The sequence below is a fragment of the Camelus dromedarius genome, chromosome 16, assembly GCF_036321535.1.
Source record: "Camelus dromedarius isolate mCamDro1 chromosome 16, mCamDro1.pat, whole genome shotgun sequence".
Classification (NCBI taxonomy): Eukaryota; Metazoa; Chordata; class Mammalia; order Artiodactyla; family Camelidae; genus Camelus; species Camelus dromedarius.
The window spans coordinates 44,461,048-44,480,493 of NC_087451.1; the positions used below are offsets into that span (position 1 = coordinate 44,461,048).

A 19,446-nucleotide genomic window follows, 5' to 3' on the forward strand; every position below is an offset into this window, starting at 1 on the left:
GAGGGCTGCGCAGGCTTCACATGGGGTTCTCTAGCCCTTGTCTTACTAAGGGAATATGTCTTGATTTACAAAACCACCAAGGGAGCCATGGCCTTGGTCACATATGAAGTCACATCTGAATGTGTTGCCCCACTCTCCTCCCTCCATCCTGCCCAATAACTTGTAAAAGTTGAAAATAAAGTGCACTGTCTCAGTCAGCAAGTGCCTGGCTTAGGGAACCTGTTAGGCTACCAAAAGGTTAAGTAGAAGTTGGAGGCACTCTCATGGGTGACCTATCCATATAGGGTGGTAAAGGGAACTGGGATGACTTGGGGACATCCCTAACCTTTGAGGCTGACGTCATGGTGATAACCACTCACCCACAAGGCATCTCGTGGTGCCAGTTCTCCACAGAGGTGGATGAGGTCCCTAACACAGGGTTGTGTGTCTGCTGTTCTTATGTGCATGCAAAGGGAACCAGACCCCCCCCCACCCCTCGCCCAGGAAACTGCAGAGAAATTAGAATCATTTGAAGAGTTCTTCATTCTTTAAGTCAGCAAGTACATATTGAGGGTCTCCTCCTATAAGCAAGTGCCATCCACTAAAGGAATAACAAACCATATATATAAGTGCACCTTGGAGATATTACAGATTTGGTTCCAGACCACTGCAGTAAAGCGGATATTGCAATAAAATGAGTCACACACAATTTTTGTCTTCCCAGTGCATATAAAAGTTATGTTTACACAATACTGTAGTCTATTAAATGTGCAATAGCATTATGTCCAAAAAAACAACGTACATACCTTAATTTAAAAATACTTTAGCTGGAAACAGCTAAATGTCCTTCAGTTGGTAAAGAAGAGACAGGTTGTAGTGTACTCATACAGTGATTTATGATAGGGCAATAAGAGGGAATGAACTACTACGAAAACAACAGTGTAAATGCATCTCAAAAGTGTTAACATTGCATGAGTGAGACAAGAACAGACGCAGAGACTACTGGTGTGTGATTCCAGGCACATGGATTCTAGGAAAGGCAAAACGGTGACAGAGAGCAGATCTGCTGTTGCCTGGGGAAGGGGCTGGTCTTAAGCCAGGGAAAAATTTGGGAGGTGATGAAAATATGCTCTATCTTGATGGTGTTAGTGTCTACATGATTGTATACATTTCTGAAAACATTGAATTTCATACTTAAAATGAGTGAATTTTATTGCGTGCAAACTATACAACAATGTAACAGATTATAAAAGGAAGAACATATACTCCTTGTAGGAAACAGAAGTATATATTTCCTTCTCGCAAATGAAAATAACCTGATAAAACATTTCTAACAATTTGATGCATAGTCTTTCAGTTAGTTTTCTATTCATATATACTGAATATATTGTTTTATAAACTTTTTCATATGATTAAACATTGTAAGCATTTTTCTATGTCAATAAATGCATTCTATACTGTCAAAAAATAAATACAAATACAAATACTTAATTGTTTAAAAATACCATCATCTGAGCCTTGAGTTGTAATCTTTTTGCAATAGTAACATTAAAGATCACCATAAAATATGATAATAATGAAAACATTTGGAATATTGCGAGAATTACCAAAATGTGACATAGACATGAAATGAGCAAATCTATTAGAAAAATGGCACCAGTAGGCTTGCTTGATGCAGGGTTGCCACAAACCGTCAATTAAAAAAAAAATGCAGGTGTGCCTATAAATTGCATGTGCTCATGGGTGGGATGGTGCAGAGGAGGCAGAGCTAGCCTCCTGTGGGGCATAGCATCACACAGGAGGTGCTTGAGCTGAGCACTGAGGGGTGTGCACGTGATCTCCAGGTAGAAGGGCACTCCAGAGGGACAGCCGGCATATATGCTTGAGGGGTGCAAAAAGGTATGAAACAGCAGGACTTGTTCAGGGAGCATCAGGCAGCTGGGTGTGGCTCCATTTATCAAGGCTGCCTTGTGTGCCCAGCCCTGGGCCACATTGTTCCGCTGATCAAGCCCCTCTCCCTCTAAGGTGATTCATAGATGAAGAAGCTGATGCTCAGAGAGGCTAGGTAACTAGTCCGAAGTCCCACAGCCAGCATCAGAGCTCAGGTTCAAATTCATGTTTGCTGCATTCCCAAATCTGTGTTCCTAACCACTATGCTGATCTGCCCTATGACATGATGCAGGACTGAAGGAACTGGGGGTGCTAGGGATGGCCATCTGAACTTGATTCTGAAGAGCAGAGTTCCCCGAACACCTGCCATTTGTACTCTGTCGTCAAGAGTCATTCTATGTCGTCAGACTTTCATTTTCATAATGCTTGTCTTTCAGTGTTTCACTTTTTAAAAACTTAAATTTAAGTAATTTTTTTCTTGACATATAACACATATGAAGAAGCACACAAATGAATTAACTTTCACTCGTCTGAAAAAAAGCAATTTTTCCCCCAGGTCAATGATGATGATCTGAGCCCTCAGCAGCTGGCCTGGTGCTACCTCCCAGACAGCCTCACAGGTAACCACTCTCTGAGTTGTAAAGCATAGATTAGTTTTGTTTGCTTTTGAACTTCATATAAATGGAACCACAAAGATTGTTCTTTTTATGTATCTGGCTCAGCATATGTACAGTTTAATTTATCCATTCTCACTTTTACACAGTATTGCATTATGTGAATATACTAGAATGCATTTATCCATTCTACTGCTGACACAGATTGTTTTCTGGCTATTATGAGTAGGGTTGCTATGAACATTCTACTGCATGACTCTTGGTGAGCACTTGTACTCATATCTGTTGGGATTACACCCAAGAGTTGAATTCCTAGGTCAGAGGGTAGTATGGGAATGCCCAGTTTCCATGGATATGGCCAGTTTCCCAAAGTAGTTGTTATGAATTACATCCTCGCTCCCAGTGAGTCAGAGTTCCAGTTACTCCACAGCCTTGCCAACATTTGATAATGAAAGTCTTTTTCATTTTAGTCCTGGTGGGTGTACAGGGATATCAAGTTGTGGTTTTAATTCACATTTTTCTGATAACTGATGTAGTTGAGCACTTTTCATCTGTTCATTGGTCACTTACATATCCTCTTTTTATGTGTTTAAGTCTTTTTGCTCATTTTTCTATTTGATTTTTTAATGTCTATTGATTTTTCTTATTGACAAGTAAGAGTTCTTTATATACTCTGGATGTTAGTCCTTTGATGGATATATGATTTGCAGTATCTTTTCCCAAATAAGTTTATTTCATGGACCATTATTACCATAATCAAACCAATAACTTATGTCATAGCTAGTAAGTAACTGTAAAATAAGTAAAATAAAAGTAAGACAATGTTATTAGTCTAGCTGAATATCTTGTGGCTCGTAGCCTGGACTAGATCCTGTTAAGAGATTAGCAAGTGAAAAAGAGTTGTTAAAGACATTCTAGCACCACATGGAGACTTTCTTCTTGATATTTTTAAAAGGCTGGGAAGAATTAGAAAAGAAATAGCATTCTCATTTTGCAGCTCCATGTTAATGATCACCCCAGTGTACCCTTTTTTCCTTGAAACTCCTATAGTTATGCCACCCACTGTGTCAGGTCTGCACTTTGGGAAATGCAATGAGGTCTTTAACTAAGGGGTGGATATAATGAAATTGATGTTTTAGAAAAATCATTTAGATGACAATGTGAATACAAGCAAAAATAGAGATGAGGAACCCAAGTTAGGAGAAGTTAAAGTCCAGGTGGTAAATGTCAAGGGTCTAAACCAGGGGCAAGCCAGGGACTGGGGTGGGTGTGGGGATTGGAAAGGTAAGAGGTAGAATCTGTACTGACTGATGTGTTAAGAGAGTAATAAGAGATGTCTGGGGTGAGACTGTGGGATTTCTAAGTGGGAGGAGGGAGGTAGCGAACGTGGTGAAATCAATCTGGGATGTGCTGAATTTGAACTGTTTGCAGGACCTCACAGGGAGAGTCTCCCATTCATTTATTCATTCATTCATTTCACAAATATTCACTGAGCATGTATGGGTACCAGGGGTACCACAGTCCATCAGACAGAGAAGATTTCTGCTCTATAGAGCTTAACATTTGTGGGAAAGATAGATAGTGGGAAAGACAGATGAGGACAAGCAAGGTATGCATGGGGCTCGGGGCTCCAGGCTGTGGGATAGATTGGGGGCCTGTTAGAGTAAACGCAGCAGTGATAGCTGTCAGCTTTACTGAGGGGCTGAGTGAACCATGCAGAGAGGAGAGTGGAGTGCCAGCATTTAGAGGCGGCAGGGTAAGAAACACCCTCAAAGTAAACCACGGAGGAGTAATCAGAGGGGAAGGAAAGTGGAAGTGGGTCACAGGAAGGGGGTTTCAAAGATCTGTCAACTGATGCAATCATTCATTGATTCAGTCAAGCTTTACCTGGTGTCTTCTGAATGCCAGGCTCTGGGGTATCTGAGATGAGTGTGAAGTCTCTTGGGTAGGCGGGTGTGTAAACTACAGATTATTGGGGAAGGCTGCATGAGAAAGATTCTATTATGGAAGTACGAATGATGTATGTCATGGGAGCACAGAGGATGGGAACGCTTTTTGAACCTACTATGTGCTTCCTGGAGGAGTGGGCATGGAGCTAGAGAATTGGGGCAAGGACACTGACAGAGAAGGACCAGCTTGAGCAAGGATGAGGAGATGGAAAGCTGTTTGGAGAGTTCTGGCAGCTGGCATTCACAAATGCAAGAGGGGTGGAACAAGCCAGAGGACAGGAGCCTGGGATGGGCTTAAGGTCATGCCAAGAGAGTGGGCTGAATTCAGAAGGTGATGGAGCCAGTGCAGGTTTTGAGGAGAATGCCTGCCACTGTTCCACCAAGCCTCCTGGGAACGCTGCTTCTCTCCTGGCCCCCAGTAGTTAGTAAGCAAGTGCCCACTCTGCATGCTTCACAATCACTGGCCCCACACAGCCCAGAGCGCTCTGGATGAGCCCTGGGAGAAGGGGTGGGCTGGTGCGGAAGGCATCTTGCAGGAAGGCATGATGGGTGGGTATAGAATATGGGGTGCTCACTCCGAGGTCTTGGGAGCACTCTCTTGGGAGAGCAGGTGAACTGAGGGCACCTGTCAGGGATGAAGAAGGGTGGATGGGCCGGAGGTGCCAAGGCCCAGTGGGGTGGCCTGAGCTTAGAGTCACCCCCTGAGGGGGAACATTGGGCTGATTAAGGGCCAGACCCCTCTCACTCTGCACCTCCTCCTGGTCCAGGCTTACATTGCCACCTCCCCCACAACACATCATCAGCCTCATCCTCCAGCCTTGGAACTCAGGGCTGCACTAAACTTGGGGGCTGGGGCTGGAGGGGGACAAGACTCTAGGATTCTCTTGGCCCATGACTACGGCAGCCCAGTGTGACTTCAAACCCTCCCTTGTATTCAAGGCTGGGAATCGCCCTTTGGGAAAAAGACCTCTGGTGCCCCCTACTGCCAGCTCTGTTTCAGCAATCCCAATCCCTGCTCTGCAGCTGACTCTTGACCCAAGTGGCGCGAACACATCTAGGGCCAGTTTCAGTGGCAGGAGGTGATGCCCGCCACCAGGATGGAGGTCTGGCTTGTGATATTTATACCTGGGCTCCAGCAGCTTCCTAACTGGTCTCCCTCCCTCCCTCCTCCACCCATAGTGGAGAGAATCTCTTTAAAAGCGTATCTGTGAAATACTGCTCAGCAATAACAAGTAATGAACTATTGATACTTGCAACGACTTGAATGGATTTTAAGGGCATTATTCTGAGTGCAATCTTAAGCCAATCTTAAAAGGTTACATACTTTATGATTCCATTATATAACATTCTCAAATGACACAATTATAGAGATGTAGAACAGACAAGGTTGCCAGACATTAAGGGGAGGGGAGGGAAGGTGTGGCTATGAAAGGGCAGAAGGGATTTCTTTTAAGGTGACGGAAAAATTATGTATCTTGATTGTGGTGGTGGTTAAATGAATCCATACATGTGATGAAATGTCATGGAATTATACACTAAGACATACCAAAAGATAAGTGCATGCCCCAAATGGTGAAACTGAGTGAGGTCTGTATTCTAGTTAATTGTATAATGTCAATCACTTTCCTGGTTTTCATAACACATTACAGTTATGGAAGCTGTCACCACTGGGGGAAGCTAGGTGATGGGTATACGGGACCTCTTTGTACTGTTTATGCAACACCCTTTTCTTTCAAAATGAAAATTATGAAAAGAAAAAAAATTCCTCGCCATATCAGCTACCTGTTCATCTCTACCTTATGGCACCTGCTTGGCCAAAGAGGATGAAGTCTAGGAAACTCCTTTAATAAACCAAGCCCTCCTCTGAAGCTGGCAGCGGAAGACAAGTATCGCCTCTTAGAGGGCACAGGGGGCTGGACCTCACAGCCCCAGTTATACCTGGCTGGGACTCGCTTGTTAATCCCAGTGGTCCCCTCCTATACTGGCCTGAGGGGGGCGCTCTTCTACATCTGATACGCTGGTCCCCAAGGGGACAAAGTACCCTTCCCTTAGCACTGCTGGGGCTTAGTCTCTCTCTCTCTTTCTCTCTCTCTCTCTCTCTCTCTTTTTTTTTTTAAATGTTTTTGTCTTTTCTTAAAAATGTTTTTCCAGAAAAAGACTTGCAGACATAGTAAATAATCTTATAGTTACCAGGGGAAAGGGGGTGGGAAGGGATAAATCTGGGAGTTTGAGTTTTGCAAATGTTAGCCACTATATATTTAAAAAAATTTATTTTGTATAGCACAGGGAATTATATTCAATATCTTGTAATAACATTTAATGAAAAAGAATATGAAAATGAATATATGTATGTATATGCATGACTGGGACATTGTGCTGTACACTAGAAATCGACACATTGTAACTGACAGTACTTAAATAAAAAAAAAATTAGAGATACTTGAAAAAAATATTTTCTCTTGAGGTGGGGGTATAGCTCAGTGGTAGAGCACATGCTTGGCGTGCATGAGGTCCTGGGTTCAATTGCCAGTGCCATTGTGAAGGGGGAAAATTTTTTTTAAAAAGGCTTTCTCTTTAAAAATTTTTTTAACAATGACATAAATTTTGTAATCAGGAAATAAGTTATATTTTTAACTTAAAAACATTTTAAGGCACATCAAGCTTCCTATCTAGACAAAGTCATGTATGAAAATCAAAGCTTAGCACTTTTCTATGTCACTGTAAATGGGATTATTTCAGTGTTCCTCTATATGATGTTAGAATGCTAATTAACCACTGAAATGCAAGTTTTTCGCCAGCTAAATATTTAGTCCTATTTCAGTAAGACATCTCATTTAGACAAAATTTCACAAAAATATAGCCCTAGGAGTGGTGTAGCTATCTATTGACAGAAGCTACTTAAATGTGTAACACATAATAAACCTCTATGAAAATGTTTTTGTAGGTCTGCTGGTATCGTCCTGGGTATCACAAATACATTCATGGGGCTCAGTCTTCAAAAAAGGCAGCTTTGCAGGGAAGGTGAGTAATAGCTTAGTGGTAGAGCAGCTACTTAGCATGCGTGAGGTCCTGGGTTCAATCCCCAGCACCTCCATTGAACACAACCCCCCCCCCCCCCAAAAAAAAAAAAACCAGGAGAAAAAGCAGCGTTGGAGCTCTGGGGCTTTGGGAAACAAAAAAGCCACAGCCCATTGTGCTGTGCTGCCCACAGGCTCCTCCTTCAGGGCTCCTCCAGGATGCCTCTGCATCTGGCTCCCACTGGCCCCAACCCATAGTCTGTCTTGCCCCAGGACCCAGGACTCTCCTCAGGCCTGAGGAATGAAGACTAGCTGGTTCTGAGCCATGCATGTTGCACACATCTCATCTTATAACCTTAAGAAGTCTCTAGGGTAAGTGTGGAAGTCCTAACTGGCCAGATGAGCACACAGAGGTGCACAGCTTGGCCAAGATCACTTGATGGGAAATGGCAGAGCTGGGGCTTGAACTCTAGGTATCTACCTTTTTATGTCCTGGCTCATCAACAAGTATCTATTGAATACCTGTCATGTGCCAGGCACTGTGCTAGGTGCCAGGCATACAAAGGTGAGCAACAAGAGTCTCCACCCTCCTGGGGCTGACAGTATCATGGGGAGGGGGTAGATAGCAATAAATAATCACTGTATATGATTGTAAAACGACAAGCTGAGAAAAGAGAAACACGTGGGCCTCTGATGGTTTGTAACAAAGAAAGCTGACCTAGCAGGGCATTCAGAGGAGCTGCCTGAGGAATGCTAAAAGATGACTGAGCAAAGGGAGAAGAGAATTGCAGGGAGGCACAGCACACACAAAGGTCCTGGGGCAGGAGGGAGCATGAACCATTTGGGAAATGGATAGGAGGTCAGTATAGCGGCAGGGCAGAAACCAGGAGAGCAGGTAAGGTACCAGGCCCAGCAAGGGTTTACTGAGTGTTTACTCTGGCCAGACTCTGTTCTTGAAGGTATTATCTCACGTAATCCTCGCAACTGCCATATGAGGTTGGTACTGCCATCACCATCCTCATTTTCCAGATGAAGAAGCTGGGACACAGAAGGGTGAGTCAGTTACCCAGAATCCCATCAGGGGCACTGTGGGTGCGAATCCAGGCAGTGTGGCTCCAGAGCCTGTGCTCCATACCACGAAGCTGCACCGCCTCATGAGGGGAAGCTGAGGAGCTGACAGGCCAGGTCACACAGAGCCCCGGAGGCCGTGTTAAAACTTGCAGTCTTTTCCTGAGGGTTGTGAAAAGATTTCTAAGCAGGGTGATAATCAAATCAGGTTTGCATTTTAAAATGAAGACGGATGGAGTGGGGACAAAGAGAATGTGGGAAGGGGGTGGGCCTGGGAGGCTGCTGCAGTGGCCCAGGTAGGAGACATTAGCTCCTTAGACTCAGTGGGGCCCTAATGGTGGCGAGAAGTAGGGGAACCAGAGAGGTGGAACCAACTGGACTTGGACATATCAGGTGTGGAGGGTGGAGAGGGGGGAGATGGGGGCAGAAGGCCACACTCCCATGTTTCTGGCTTGTCCACCTGGGGGGATAATGGAGCCATTTCCTGGAACAGGTAACACCTGGAGGACCAGTTTAGGGAAGTTCATGAATCTAATCTTGGGCTGAAGACTGTCCCAGACACATATCAGGTTGTCAGAGGGACACGGGGGTTCTGGAGCTCTGAGAAGTCTGGCCTGGTCCTATTGATGCCGTTGGGTGGACAGTATCAACCAAAGAGGGGTTGCAGAGGGAAAGGGGGGACTGGCTCCAAGCACATTGACCTTTACGGCTGAGCAGAAGAGGATGAGATGCTGCGGCCAGAGTGGGAGGACAATCAAGAGAATGTGGCAGTGTGCCAGCCAAGAGGAAGAGACCGTTTCCAAGGAGGGAGTGCCAGCGGAGGACAGGATGCTCCTAAGAGGAAAATTGATATGAAGACCCCCAGATGCCCAGCAGTTATCAGTGTGAAGTCATTGGTGAGTTTAGGGGAGAGTTCAGGTGTCTGATGGCGTGTGGGGGTGGAAGAGTGAGCAAGGGCGGCAAATGGTGAGAGGGAGGAGCCAGTTGGATGTTGTAGTGGATGCCCTGGATACCACCGAGATGCCCTCTGCAGGGCTGAAACACTCATTTCCCCAGCTGCAGGAGGGTTGGCAGCTAACAGCTCTCACCTGAGCCTCTCTTCAGGGCAAGCCCTGGGCTGCAGAGAGCCTCTGCCAAATTCATGCACCTGGCTGCCCACCACCTTCCAAGTGCCCAAGTCAGCCTTCATCCAGTGACTTGTCAATAAGGCAATTTACAGGCCTTGCCTCTTTGCCACAATAGGGGGACAACACTGAGTTTGTCCTGGCCCCAGAATTTCCCATGGGGTCAGCTGAGGCCTAGGGTGGGCCTGCATCATCCCACGCAGGTGTCGGTCCTGAGAGCACCCCCAGTAAACCTCCTACCCACTTCTCTCCATTTCCTGTGGAATTCAACCTAAGACAGCAGCTAAATGAGTAAGAGAGAAAAGAGGCCGATGATAGTGGATACTCTCCCAAAAAAGGGAGGAGATGAGCTGTACCCTGGAGAGATGTCTCCTCTGAGGTACCAGGGGCAAGGAGGACAGGGGGGATGTAGAGAGGGAGCTCCAAGCTCTGACAGTGGGACATTCAGGGGCTTCCATTACTTCTGTGAGGTGGTGAGGTCGCCTGTTAAGAGGAGGGGTGGCTGGGAGGGCTAGGGATTGGAGGAGAATGAAGGCTTGAAATAGATGCTGCAGCAGGTGGTAGGGAACAGAAACTATCCCACGTTGCAGGTGGGGGTGCACAACGATGCAGCCAATGTAGGAAACCAGTGTTTGACCGAAATTGTAGTTTGACAATTCCTGAAAAAGTTAAACATAGTTACTGTATGAGCCAGGAGTTCTACCCCTTAGCTCTCTACCCAAGAGAGTGAAAACACATGCGTATGGACTGAATGTTTGTGTCCCTCCCAAATTCGTATGTTGAAGCCTTAACCCCCATGTGATGGTTTTTGGAGGCGGGGCCTTGGGAGGTAATTAGGCTTAGGGGAGATCATGAGGGTGGGATTAGTGTCCTTCTAAGAGGAGGAAGAGATGAGCTTCTCTCTCTGCCTCGTGAAGACACAGCAAGAAGGCAGCATCTGCAAGCCAGGAAGAGAGCCTTGTTTCCAGCCCCAGCGTGCTGGCATCCTGATCTCAGACTTCCAGTCTTCAGAACTGTGAGAAATAATTTCTGTTGTTGAAGCTACCCAGTCTATGGTAATCTGTTACAGAAGCTGAAGGTAAGATAGTATGTCCACATAAAAACTTGTTTATGAATGTTCATAGCAGCCTTAATTATAACAGCCAAAAAGTGGAAACAATCTAGATGTCCATCAATTAGTGAATTGATTTTTTTAATGTGGTAAATCCATACAGTGGAATGTTATTTGACCATAAGAGTGAATGAGGTATCACCATGGGCCACAACACGGATGAACCTTGAAAACATGGTGGTTCGTAGCCTATTGGGGAAGTGAGGGGACATGGAAGCACAATTACAACACAGCAAGGTGAATGTGATGAGGGGGAGAGGCACGGTTCTGGAGTGTGCGAGGATCCACTGGCATGGACACAGTTGTGCAGAGAGGTGGGAGGTGTGGCTGGGAAGGGCCTTGGAGACCACACACTGAAGAGCTGTGGTCAGATGGCTGCTAAATGGAACACAGTCCTGGGAGAGGAGGAGCCCATCCAGATGAGAGGTAGGGAGGGGGTGGGAGATGCAGAACCGGGGAACGTTTAGGAGGTTGAAGAGAGAGACTTGGTGGCTGACTGGGTACCGAGGGGGAGGAGACTCGGGTACATGGAGATGCTGTGCCCCGTAATAGGGAGAGGGGCTGGTTGCAGTTTTGTTGCAGGCAGGTTGTACTTGGGGTACCTGGCAGCTTTCCATGCAGGTGGACATTTGCGCTTGGAACTTGGAAGAAAACAGGTCAGGCTAGTGACAGAGCTTTGAATGAGGTTGTGCCGGATTGGTGACTGAGTCACCAGAGTGGAGTGGATGAGGGCGCTCAGGAGGGTGTAGGGGAGTGAGGCGTGGGCCAGGCACAACCCGGGGGCAGCACCATTTACAGGGTGGGCAACGACCCATGTTGCTGTGGGCCAAGGACAGTGTGTCTTTAGGAGGATGACAGGGAGTTCATGGTCCACTCCTGTGAGGATTTAGCATGTCCACGTTACTTAGCAACGGGGCAGGCACCAGCGGCTTTTTCTAGGGCAGCGTCGGAGATAGATGCCTGGCTACAGGAGGACCAGAGGTTTGAGAAGCCCTTAGCAACTCTGCTACCGTCACTTATTTTTATGTCTACCCCGCAACCAGATGGCACTTTAAAAGGGCAGATACTATTTCTGTATGTTTGTGTCTCCAGACAAAACCCATTCACCCAAGTGTATTCACTGTGCACCTGTGGTGCTCGCTGTACACTGTGCTTGCTGTTAAGGATTTACGGCTGAGCTCAGACTTCTGGTGGGGTGCACAGTAGGCCCTCAGACTGTGTGAAGGAAGCTCTGGGCAGGCTCTGCCACCAACCTGCCACGTGACCTCAGGTGAGTTATGACCTGTCTCTCCAGGATTTTGCTCATTGTTGGTAGGTGATTTCTAAAGCTCCTCCTGGTGACAAAATGTGATGACTCTGGGACTTCCATGCCTGCTGCTACATTATTGACCACCCACTAAGATCTTGGCAGGGTCAAAGGCTTGGCAGGGGGTGGGGATCAAACAAGCTAACACTTTCCAAGACCTTCCTGCCAAGGGTCCGCCTGCCCGCTGTCCTGCCACAGGCCTCATTCATTGTGGTCCACAAGGCCCTGCGCACTTTCTCCCCTGCCAGCCTCCCCAGCATCACCTCACATCCATGCCCGCTGGCGCTGTGGGCTCGTCATGATGGGCTTCTCTCAGGTTTTGTTCTCCCCACAACCCTTCCTGCCTCAGAGCCTCTGCACATACTGTTCCTCTGACTAGACACCTTTCCCTTAATTCCTCACCCTGTTAATTCCTTTTCATTCTTTAGTGCTCGGCTCAAATGTGGCTTCTGCAGAGACATCTCAGGGGGACAGTCACATCCCAGTGACACATCTTCAGAGCACCCTGTGCTTTTTCCTAGCTCTTGTTCAAACAGTTAACCAAATAGTCAGGTGTTTAGTATCTGTTCAGTTCCACCCTTAAACCTGTGAGGGGGTCCCTGCCCTGCCACAGGTCCCACTTTAGAAAGTTCTACACTGGACCTTCTCTGTCTATGCCCCTCCCCACAGGATGAGGGATCTGTGGGGCCCTCTTGGAGCCCAGGCCCTTCCTGGTATGTGGGACCCCAGAATTCCCTACCCAAATGGTTCCAGGCCTATTCCCTCCAGGGTGGACCCTGTGAGGTGGCCAAGGGGCAGTGTTCTGCACTCATGGACTGGAGTGTTCATGTGTGTCCACGTGAACCTCCCCTTAGGACAGGATGGCTCTGAGAGTGAGAAGATGGGGCGGGGGAGTGCAGCCTGAGAGCAGAGCCAGCTCTTTTCATGCCACCCATTTGGGCATGGAATTTGGAAGAGTCAAAGAAGTTTACATTAGAACCTGGCCTTCCAGGTCATCATGAAAGTATATTTGTCAAAGTAAGATAATAGAACACATTTTATTGAACAGTTGTTAGCTTGATTTATAACTTTACACCATTTTGATGTCTAGTATGAGGCCTCCATTTGTACTCTTGCCCCAGCCCTGCTGGCCGTCGGGGTGGCCTTAGGTTAGCCTTGCCCGCTGGACCATAAGCTCCACCAGGGAGGCAGTGTGAGGTACCCCTGTCCTAGGGCACGGTGCCTGGCACAGAAGAGCAGATAATAAATATCGACTGAGAGAAACAAATGAAATTATCCAAGTAAAATGCCTGGCATGACACAGATGTCAATAAATATTAGCTCTTATTTTTGAATAAATGAATGGGTAGGTGGGGCAGGGGGCTGAGACCCCCAAAACTGAAGGGGAGTGGGGGCTGATGACCTCAGGGTTCACACTTCCTTTCCTGAGGTCGTGCACTCCTTCCCCCTACCCTGCAGGCCTCTCCCAGCTCTTCATAGCAAGGTGAGCACCGGGCAGGCATACCTGACAACCAGAGCTGGAGAGGGGCTGGGGGTGCTGCCCGTGCTATTTCCCCATCCCTCACAGAAAGACAGCTGGGGCAGAGTCCCTCTTTGCCTTCAGGGACCTCCCAGGCCCAGACAGAATCCTCCCAGCTTAGTTTCATTGCTTTACCCATAAGGCCATGCTTGGGTTGGGGGGTAGCTGAAAGGACTGATTTCACCCTCACAGGAGGGTCAAATCACCCACCAGATCCTGAACAAGTCACTTTGCCTCTGGAAGCTTCAGCTTCCTCATCCATAAAATGGGGCTGCAAATGGAAATGGTGCATGTGAAGTGTCAAGTGCAGGGCACACATTTAGTAACTCGGAAGAACCCCTTGCACAGAGCACAAGTGATCAGGGAGGGCAGAGGCCCAGAACCCCGAACAAAAGTAGATGAAAATGGTCCACAGTCAGCTAGTTATTGGGCAGGAGCTTCAGCCCGGAAGCCTGGGGAAAGGCAGGTTCAGCTGCCTGCAGCAGGCTGGGTGGGGTCAGTCCTGTTTCTGCAGCAGGGAAGTTGTCTACTGCTGCTTCATGATGGACACAGTGCCATGCACAGGGCCGGGAACCCACAGGGTGTCTGTGAGGGCCTCAACCAGATGCAGGCCTGAGGAAGTCAGGAAACCCCTCAGTCAAATTCCTCCTTCCACCAAGGGTGGTCCCAGACAACACTCTCCCCCAACCCCGCATTCTGTCATGTGCACAGTTGGTGATGCTGTTATAAAGAACAGAATCCAGTTAACCCCTAAACAGACCAATCAGGGGGGTGAAAATCACATTTTGCGAACTGCTCTCAAGCGGTCACCACACCCTCAGAACCAAGGGATGCAGAACTCACTCTGGCCTGCGGACTGAGTAGGAGGCAGAGGTTCTCAGACATAGAGTCCAGCAGCATGGCCTCCAGCCACCCAGCATGTATGCAGGACCACTGTAGCCCATCCCACTCCCGGGTTCCTAGCACCAGCAGCGGGGTCGGGGTGGGGGCCCATGGTCAGTGTGGTGGGAAGATGTCTGAGCACTGCTGCAGGATGAGCTCCACCACCTGGTTCTGGAACACCATGGTCATGGGCATGCTGGTTTCCTCCGTCTCGGGCCGCAGCAGCGTGGGCCCAAACACTATGGCCACGCTCTGCACAGACATGCGGTTCTGTTCCCCGTGCTCGATCACCCTGCAGCAGGGGTAGGGGTGGGTGGAATCAGGGCCCAGAGCTGGGGGGAGTTGTAGGGGGTCCTGCTGGGGTGCCTCCCCATTCCCATGAGGCTCCCTCACCGGCACAGGTGCTGGAAGAGCAGCCGCAGTGTGTCATGGTTGGGGGCGGGCAGCGAGCGCACCAGGTCACGCACACAGCGGTAGCGCTGGGCCTGGTCCTGCAGCTCTGGGCAAGGGAAGGAGAGGGAGAGGAACAGAGGGGGCTGGCTTCCAGTATTTTGGAGGGGATCCTGGCCAAGGGAGTGTCCTAGGCAGCCCAGATCCACCCCTACCCCATCTGTTCCACCTCCCCCGGGCACTCACTGATGGCAGCAATGAACTGGCGGAAGTGTGAGAAGGGGAATAGGGGCTCCGGCAGCTCTCGAAAGAAGAGCTTCAAGGCCCCAGTGATAACGTGGACGTCCTCCCAGCGCCCATCGTCCAGGTCCAGACGTTCATCTGCCGTAAGGGTGCAGGGAGGAAGAGGAGGTCACCATCACTTAATGCCTTCAGGCCTGGGGCAGGGGCAGGGGACTTGCCTCACCGTGGTCCACCTTATAGCGCAGCTTCTGGATGGTGGCCAGGTTTCCACTGATGCGGTACAGACCGTCAATATCCAGCCCTGGAATAGAGGGAAGTGCTGACACCAGCTTTGGTGGGATGGGGCAAAAGCTGATCGCTTTTGGAGCTCCTGTTCTTTCCCCCCTCTCGACCCTGCACCATCTGGGGGTCTCCATCTGGGGTCCTGAAAGGAGGCTTTCAGGCTCCCAGAGTGCCCGGCCCAGCCCACCGGTGTGCGTACATACCCCGGGCCTCGACGGTGCGGATGCACTGCTGCACGAAGTGCGGCACTGGGCTCCTCTCACGCTCGCACAGTGTGGCCAGTGCACAGCCGAACACCTGGTCTGGGGGAGAAGCTCGTCAGCGCCACCTCGCCCCTGGACCACCGGCGGCTCCCTGCGTTCCGGGCCCCTCCAGTACCTCTGATGTAGCCCTTCTCCCTCAGCGACTGTAGCGTGGGCCGCCTCAGCAGGAACTTGCGGAGCTTGTACCGGACCTTGCTCAAGTCGCCCTCCTGGCCTCCGGGCCCTGGGGCCTGCGCAGCTGCCGCATGGAAATTCGGGGGCTAAGTCAGTGGGTGGCGCCAGGGTTGGCTCAGCAGCCCCAGCTGGGTCGTTAACCCCACCCACCCCCAAAAAAAGGATGCCCCCACCATCCCCCTCCTCCCACCTTACCCCTAAGCACACCTGCACTGGGCCTCGCCTCATCCTCCCGCCAGCTTCCCAGGCGCTCGCTGGACCCGAAGTCCACGCTGCTGCTCTCGCTTTCCTCTTCAGGAGGCAGGTCTGTGGACTAGAATCACACAGGTTCAGAGAGGAGGGCCTGGGGCCAGCTAGGGTCCTTCTGGGATAGGGTGAGGGACCTGAAGTGCCCTCCCAGCAGGCCTGGACTGGCGATCCCCAGGCAGAGTTAGTTCACTGCTTCCTTAACCAGGTTAACTCCCCTCACTTCCACCAGGGAACCTAGAATGTTCACTTCCCTTAACTTCGTGGAGCCCTTCAGGTGTTGGAGACAGTCATTTTGTTCTCCCCTACCTTTTCTTATCCTGACTACCCCTACCCAGCTCCCAGTTCCTGGCTCCCTTCCCCCATAATTTTCTTTAGCTCCTCTGTACACACTCTACTGTGTCAGTATTCCTCAATATATGGCTCCCAGTTCAAACTTGAAGTTCCGGCTGGGGCCAGAGCACTGCCAACAACCTCACCAGCATCCCCTCCCTGAATCTGGATTCCTACTTCTATTAATACAGCCAAACAGGGCACCCACTGTTGGCTCACAGGGAATTAAGGATCGAAAAGCCCTAGGCTGTTTCCAGGTGAATAGCTAGCTGTCAGAGGGGGCCTGCCCCATCTCTACTTATGCAGTTGATATACTGAACTTAAAAAATGGTAGATTCTTCAATTCAATTCTTTTAAATGATATCTTCTGGTTTCAGCTTGTCATTCCAGTCTGAGGCTGTTTACCAGAGTATTTACTTTTCCCCTGCCTCCCTTGAAATGGGGCACACCTCTAAGATATGCCCACCTGGAGAGTCCTCTTGCAGGGCCAACCACAGAGGCTGGCTTCACATACTTAAGGCTGTTTCTTCAGCAGCCCATCTGCATCTGCAGGGAGGGGTACTTACTGGTGCCATGGGAACTCCCAGTGCCTGAGTGGAGGCCCCCACCCACAGTGGGCCCAGCTGCCCTGTGTAATAGCTGACCATCCCCTCCCTACCAGCCCTGGCAGCCCCAGGCTCTGCCTACCAGCTCCTGGATGCTCTGGGCAATGGCCTTGTGCCAGGTGCTGATGATGGCCTCCGAGTCATGCTGGATCAGGTACTCTGAGCCATCTCGGCTCTGCAGCTGGTGGGACACAAGTCACTCAGTCATCAACAGTTCCCTGGGTATGCCCCAGGGCTAGGTCCCAGGGGAGATACAGAGATGGAGGTGATCTGTTCCTGTCCCCAGGAACTTAGAGCCTAATAGAGCAAGGGCCTCGCCCCAAGCCAAGGCATTCCACCTCATTAAAAGCAGTAAGCGACAGCATCTCCGTATTGGGCAAATGATGGGCAAACTGAGGCTCGGTGAGTTTAAGCAATTTCCACAGCTAGTGAGTGATGGAGCAAGGCTCTGAGTGCAGCAGATCTGCATGGCTCAACTGTCTGGTATATGTTCCCCTGCCCCATCCTGCCTCCCCATGAGCCACAGAACACGGCAGGCCTTACCCAGAGCAATGACCAGCAAAAAAGTCAATGAAAGAAACTCCCCAAAGCCACTATTTTATACTATTGAGGAGCAAGCAGGTATTAACAGCCTGGGCTATTTTTCACCTGAGTGTCCTCATTCCCTAACAAAGTCTACAAAGAACAAGGTGAGGCGGTCAGCAACTTGGAAGGATCTCTCCTCAGCCTCTGGCTCTGAGAACCAAGCGTTCAAGGTTGATGGGGAGGTTTGGCTGCAGCAGCTCACACCAGCCTTGCTTTGGGTCCAATGAGAGTCAGTCAGCAAAAACTGTCTCAGACAAGAGTACAGCTTCCAGAATCAGAGAGGGCTGTCTTTTGGCTGCCTACCTATTTAACTTAGACTTGCATGCTATTTCAAATGCTTTCAAAAACAAAACAAAACAAAACAAACCTACATGTTCTACCCCACCCCCTCCCTGCAAAGACTAGAGGACATTTAGTGGGCAGACAGCACAGCCTGACTCTAATCTGAACTGACAGGAGCCCTGCCTGTTATCCGGGAGCATGGCCTAACAATGTTTCTAAAACAATAGCCATTATTTTTGGCAGTTCTCTCAAAAACATAATCAGTTCATATTTGAGTTTCATATAGAAAAGCAAAGCTGTTTGATGACCTATCGATACATTTCACAGGACATTCATTCTGGTCAATGCACAGGCAAGCGGAGCTCAAACCAGCTATTCTCAGGGGATCGTTACTGAAGTTTTCTGTGGCTCTGGGGTGTCTAGGAGAACTGGTCATCCTCAGTGATAGAGAATTTGCGGCTGTCTCATGAGAAAAATCTTAGAGTTGCCTACAGGTCACCCCTGAGTGGAGGAAGGATGGCTGCCAGCCAGCAGGGCTACAAGGGGCTCCTTGATTTCCAGTCAAGGCTGTCAGCCTCCCCATCAGCTTGAGGAACTTCCAACAGCACCATCTGCCTTCCAGTCCTTGCCAGAAGAGACAACACTGAAGTATCTACTCTGAAACTTTCATCAAAAGCCCAGTCAGAGAGGTGACATTCAGGGAGCACTGTTTGAAGGATGATGTCCTTCTTAGATCAAGGAAGGAGCACGCCTAGCAAATGCCATGCCCTTCCTCAATATGACACCATAGCAGACATTGCTAGTTGATCACAGCACTATATCCTGCCAAGCCTGGAAAAGGCTCCTGACCTACTGATCAGGGTAGCTCATGAGATAAAACTGGTTTCCAGCCCTGCTCTGTGGATGCTGATTCTAGAACTGAACGAAGTTGAGTGAATCATCACAAAATAACACACTCAAGCTCCTTGCAGAATTGCTTTTTCTGAGCTGAGAGGGAAGGTCATGCTTTTTGGCTCTCATCAGATAGGACCTGAAGCAGCCTCAAGAGTCCCTTACTAAACTAGATGGAGCCGCACACTAAAAATTTATTTAAGAGCCAAGGGTTAGGAAAAAGCTTTGATTTCTCTCAAAATGTAGGAAGGTTTTTTCCCCCTAATAAGAGCCATGTAACCGATCACCCTTCTCTTTTCACTTTGGCTACCAAGAAACCTGGAGCTGATTTTTTTTGAGCGATGACAACCTCAGCGCCTGTACATTATCTGCTCCCTAATCCCTCACACTAACCTCTTTCTCTAACTTATTTTCCCTGGTTTTGGCTTTTCAGTGGCTTTTACCAGATCATCATACGCATTTTTGTTGTGCACGGCCTCAAGACATTTGGGGACTGAGGTGAGAGTAAGAGCAGTTTGAAAGCCAGATAACACATGGACAGTAAAGGGTGTGTGGCCTTTGATGGTCTTGCCTGGGCCCCACCTGGCCTCTCTCTTCCTGCTGGAGGAGCCCGAGAAACGTATCCACTGCCCTGGTTTATTCACTTCCAGTTGGAAGCTGGGCTCTGACCAGCCAGAGGAGATTTCCCAGCCT

At 49.0% G+C, this 19,446-nt stretch overlaps 1 protein-coding gene across 7 annotated transcripts in view; it reads right to left on the reverse strand.

Annotated features, from left to right (window-relative positions):
* Positions 1-13,076: 13,076 nt before the first annotated feature.
* ARHGAP27 (Rho GTPase activating protein 27) overlaps positions 13,077-19,446 on the reverse strand; it is a 29,686-nt gene continuing 23,316 nt past the window's right edge. For 5 of the 7 annotated variants that reach the window (XM_064495810.1, XM_064495811.1, XM_064495809.1 and 2 more), the window contains 8 exons: positions 17,078-17,176; positions 16,007-16,124; positions 15,753-15,875; positions 15,578-15,676; positions 15,316-15,393; positions 15,096-15,230; positions 14,853-14,958; positions 13,077-14,751 (listed from right to left, as the gene is read on the reverse strand). In XM_064495810.1, coding sequence (XP_064351880.1) covers positions 14,574-14,751; positions 14,853-14,958; positions 15,096-15,230; positions 15,316-15,393; positions 15,578-15,676; positions 15,753-15,875; positions 16,007-16,124; positions 17,078-17,176 — 936 coding nt within the window. In that variant the 3' untranslated portion in view covers positions 13,077-14,573. The remainder of the gene's footprint in view (positions 14,752-14,852; positions 14,959-15,095; positions 15,231-15,315; positions 15,394-15,577; positions 15,677-15,752; positions 15,876-16,006; positions 16,125-17,077; positions 17,177-19,446) is intronic. The other 2 variants (XM_064495814.1, XM_031468565.2) reach the window with 1 other exon arrangement.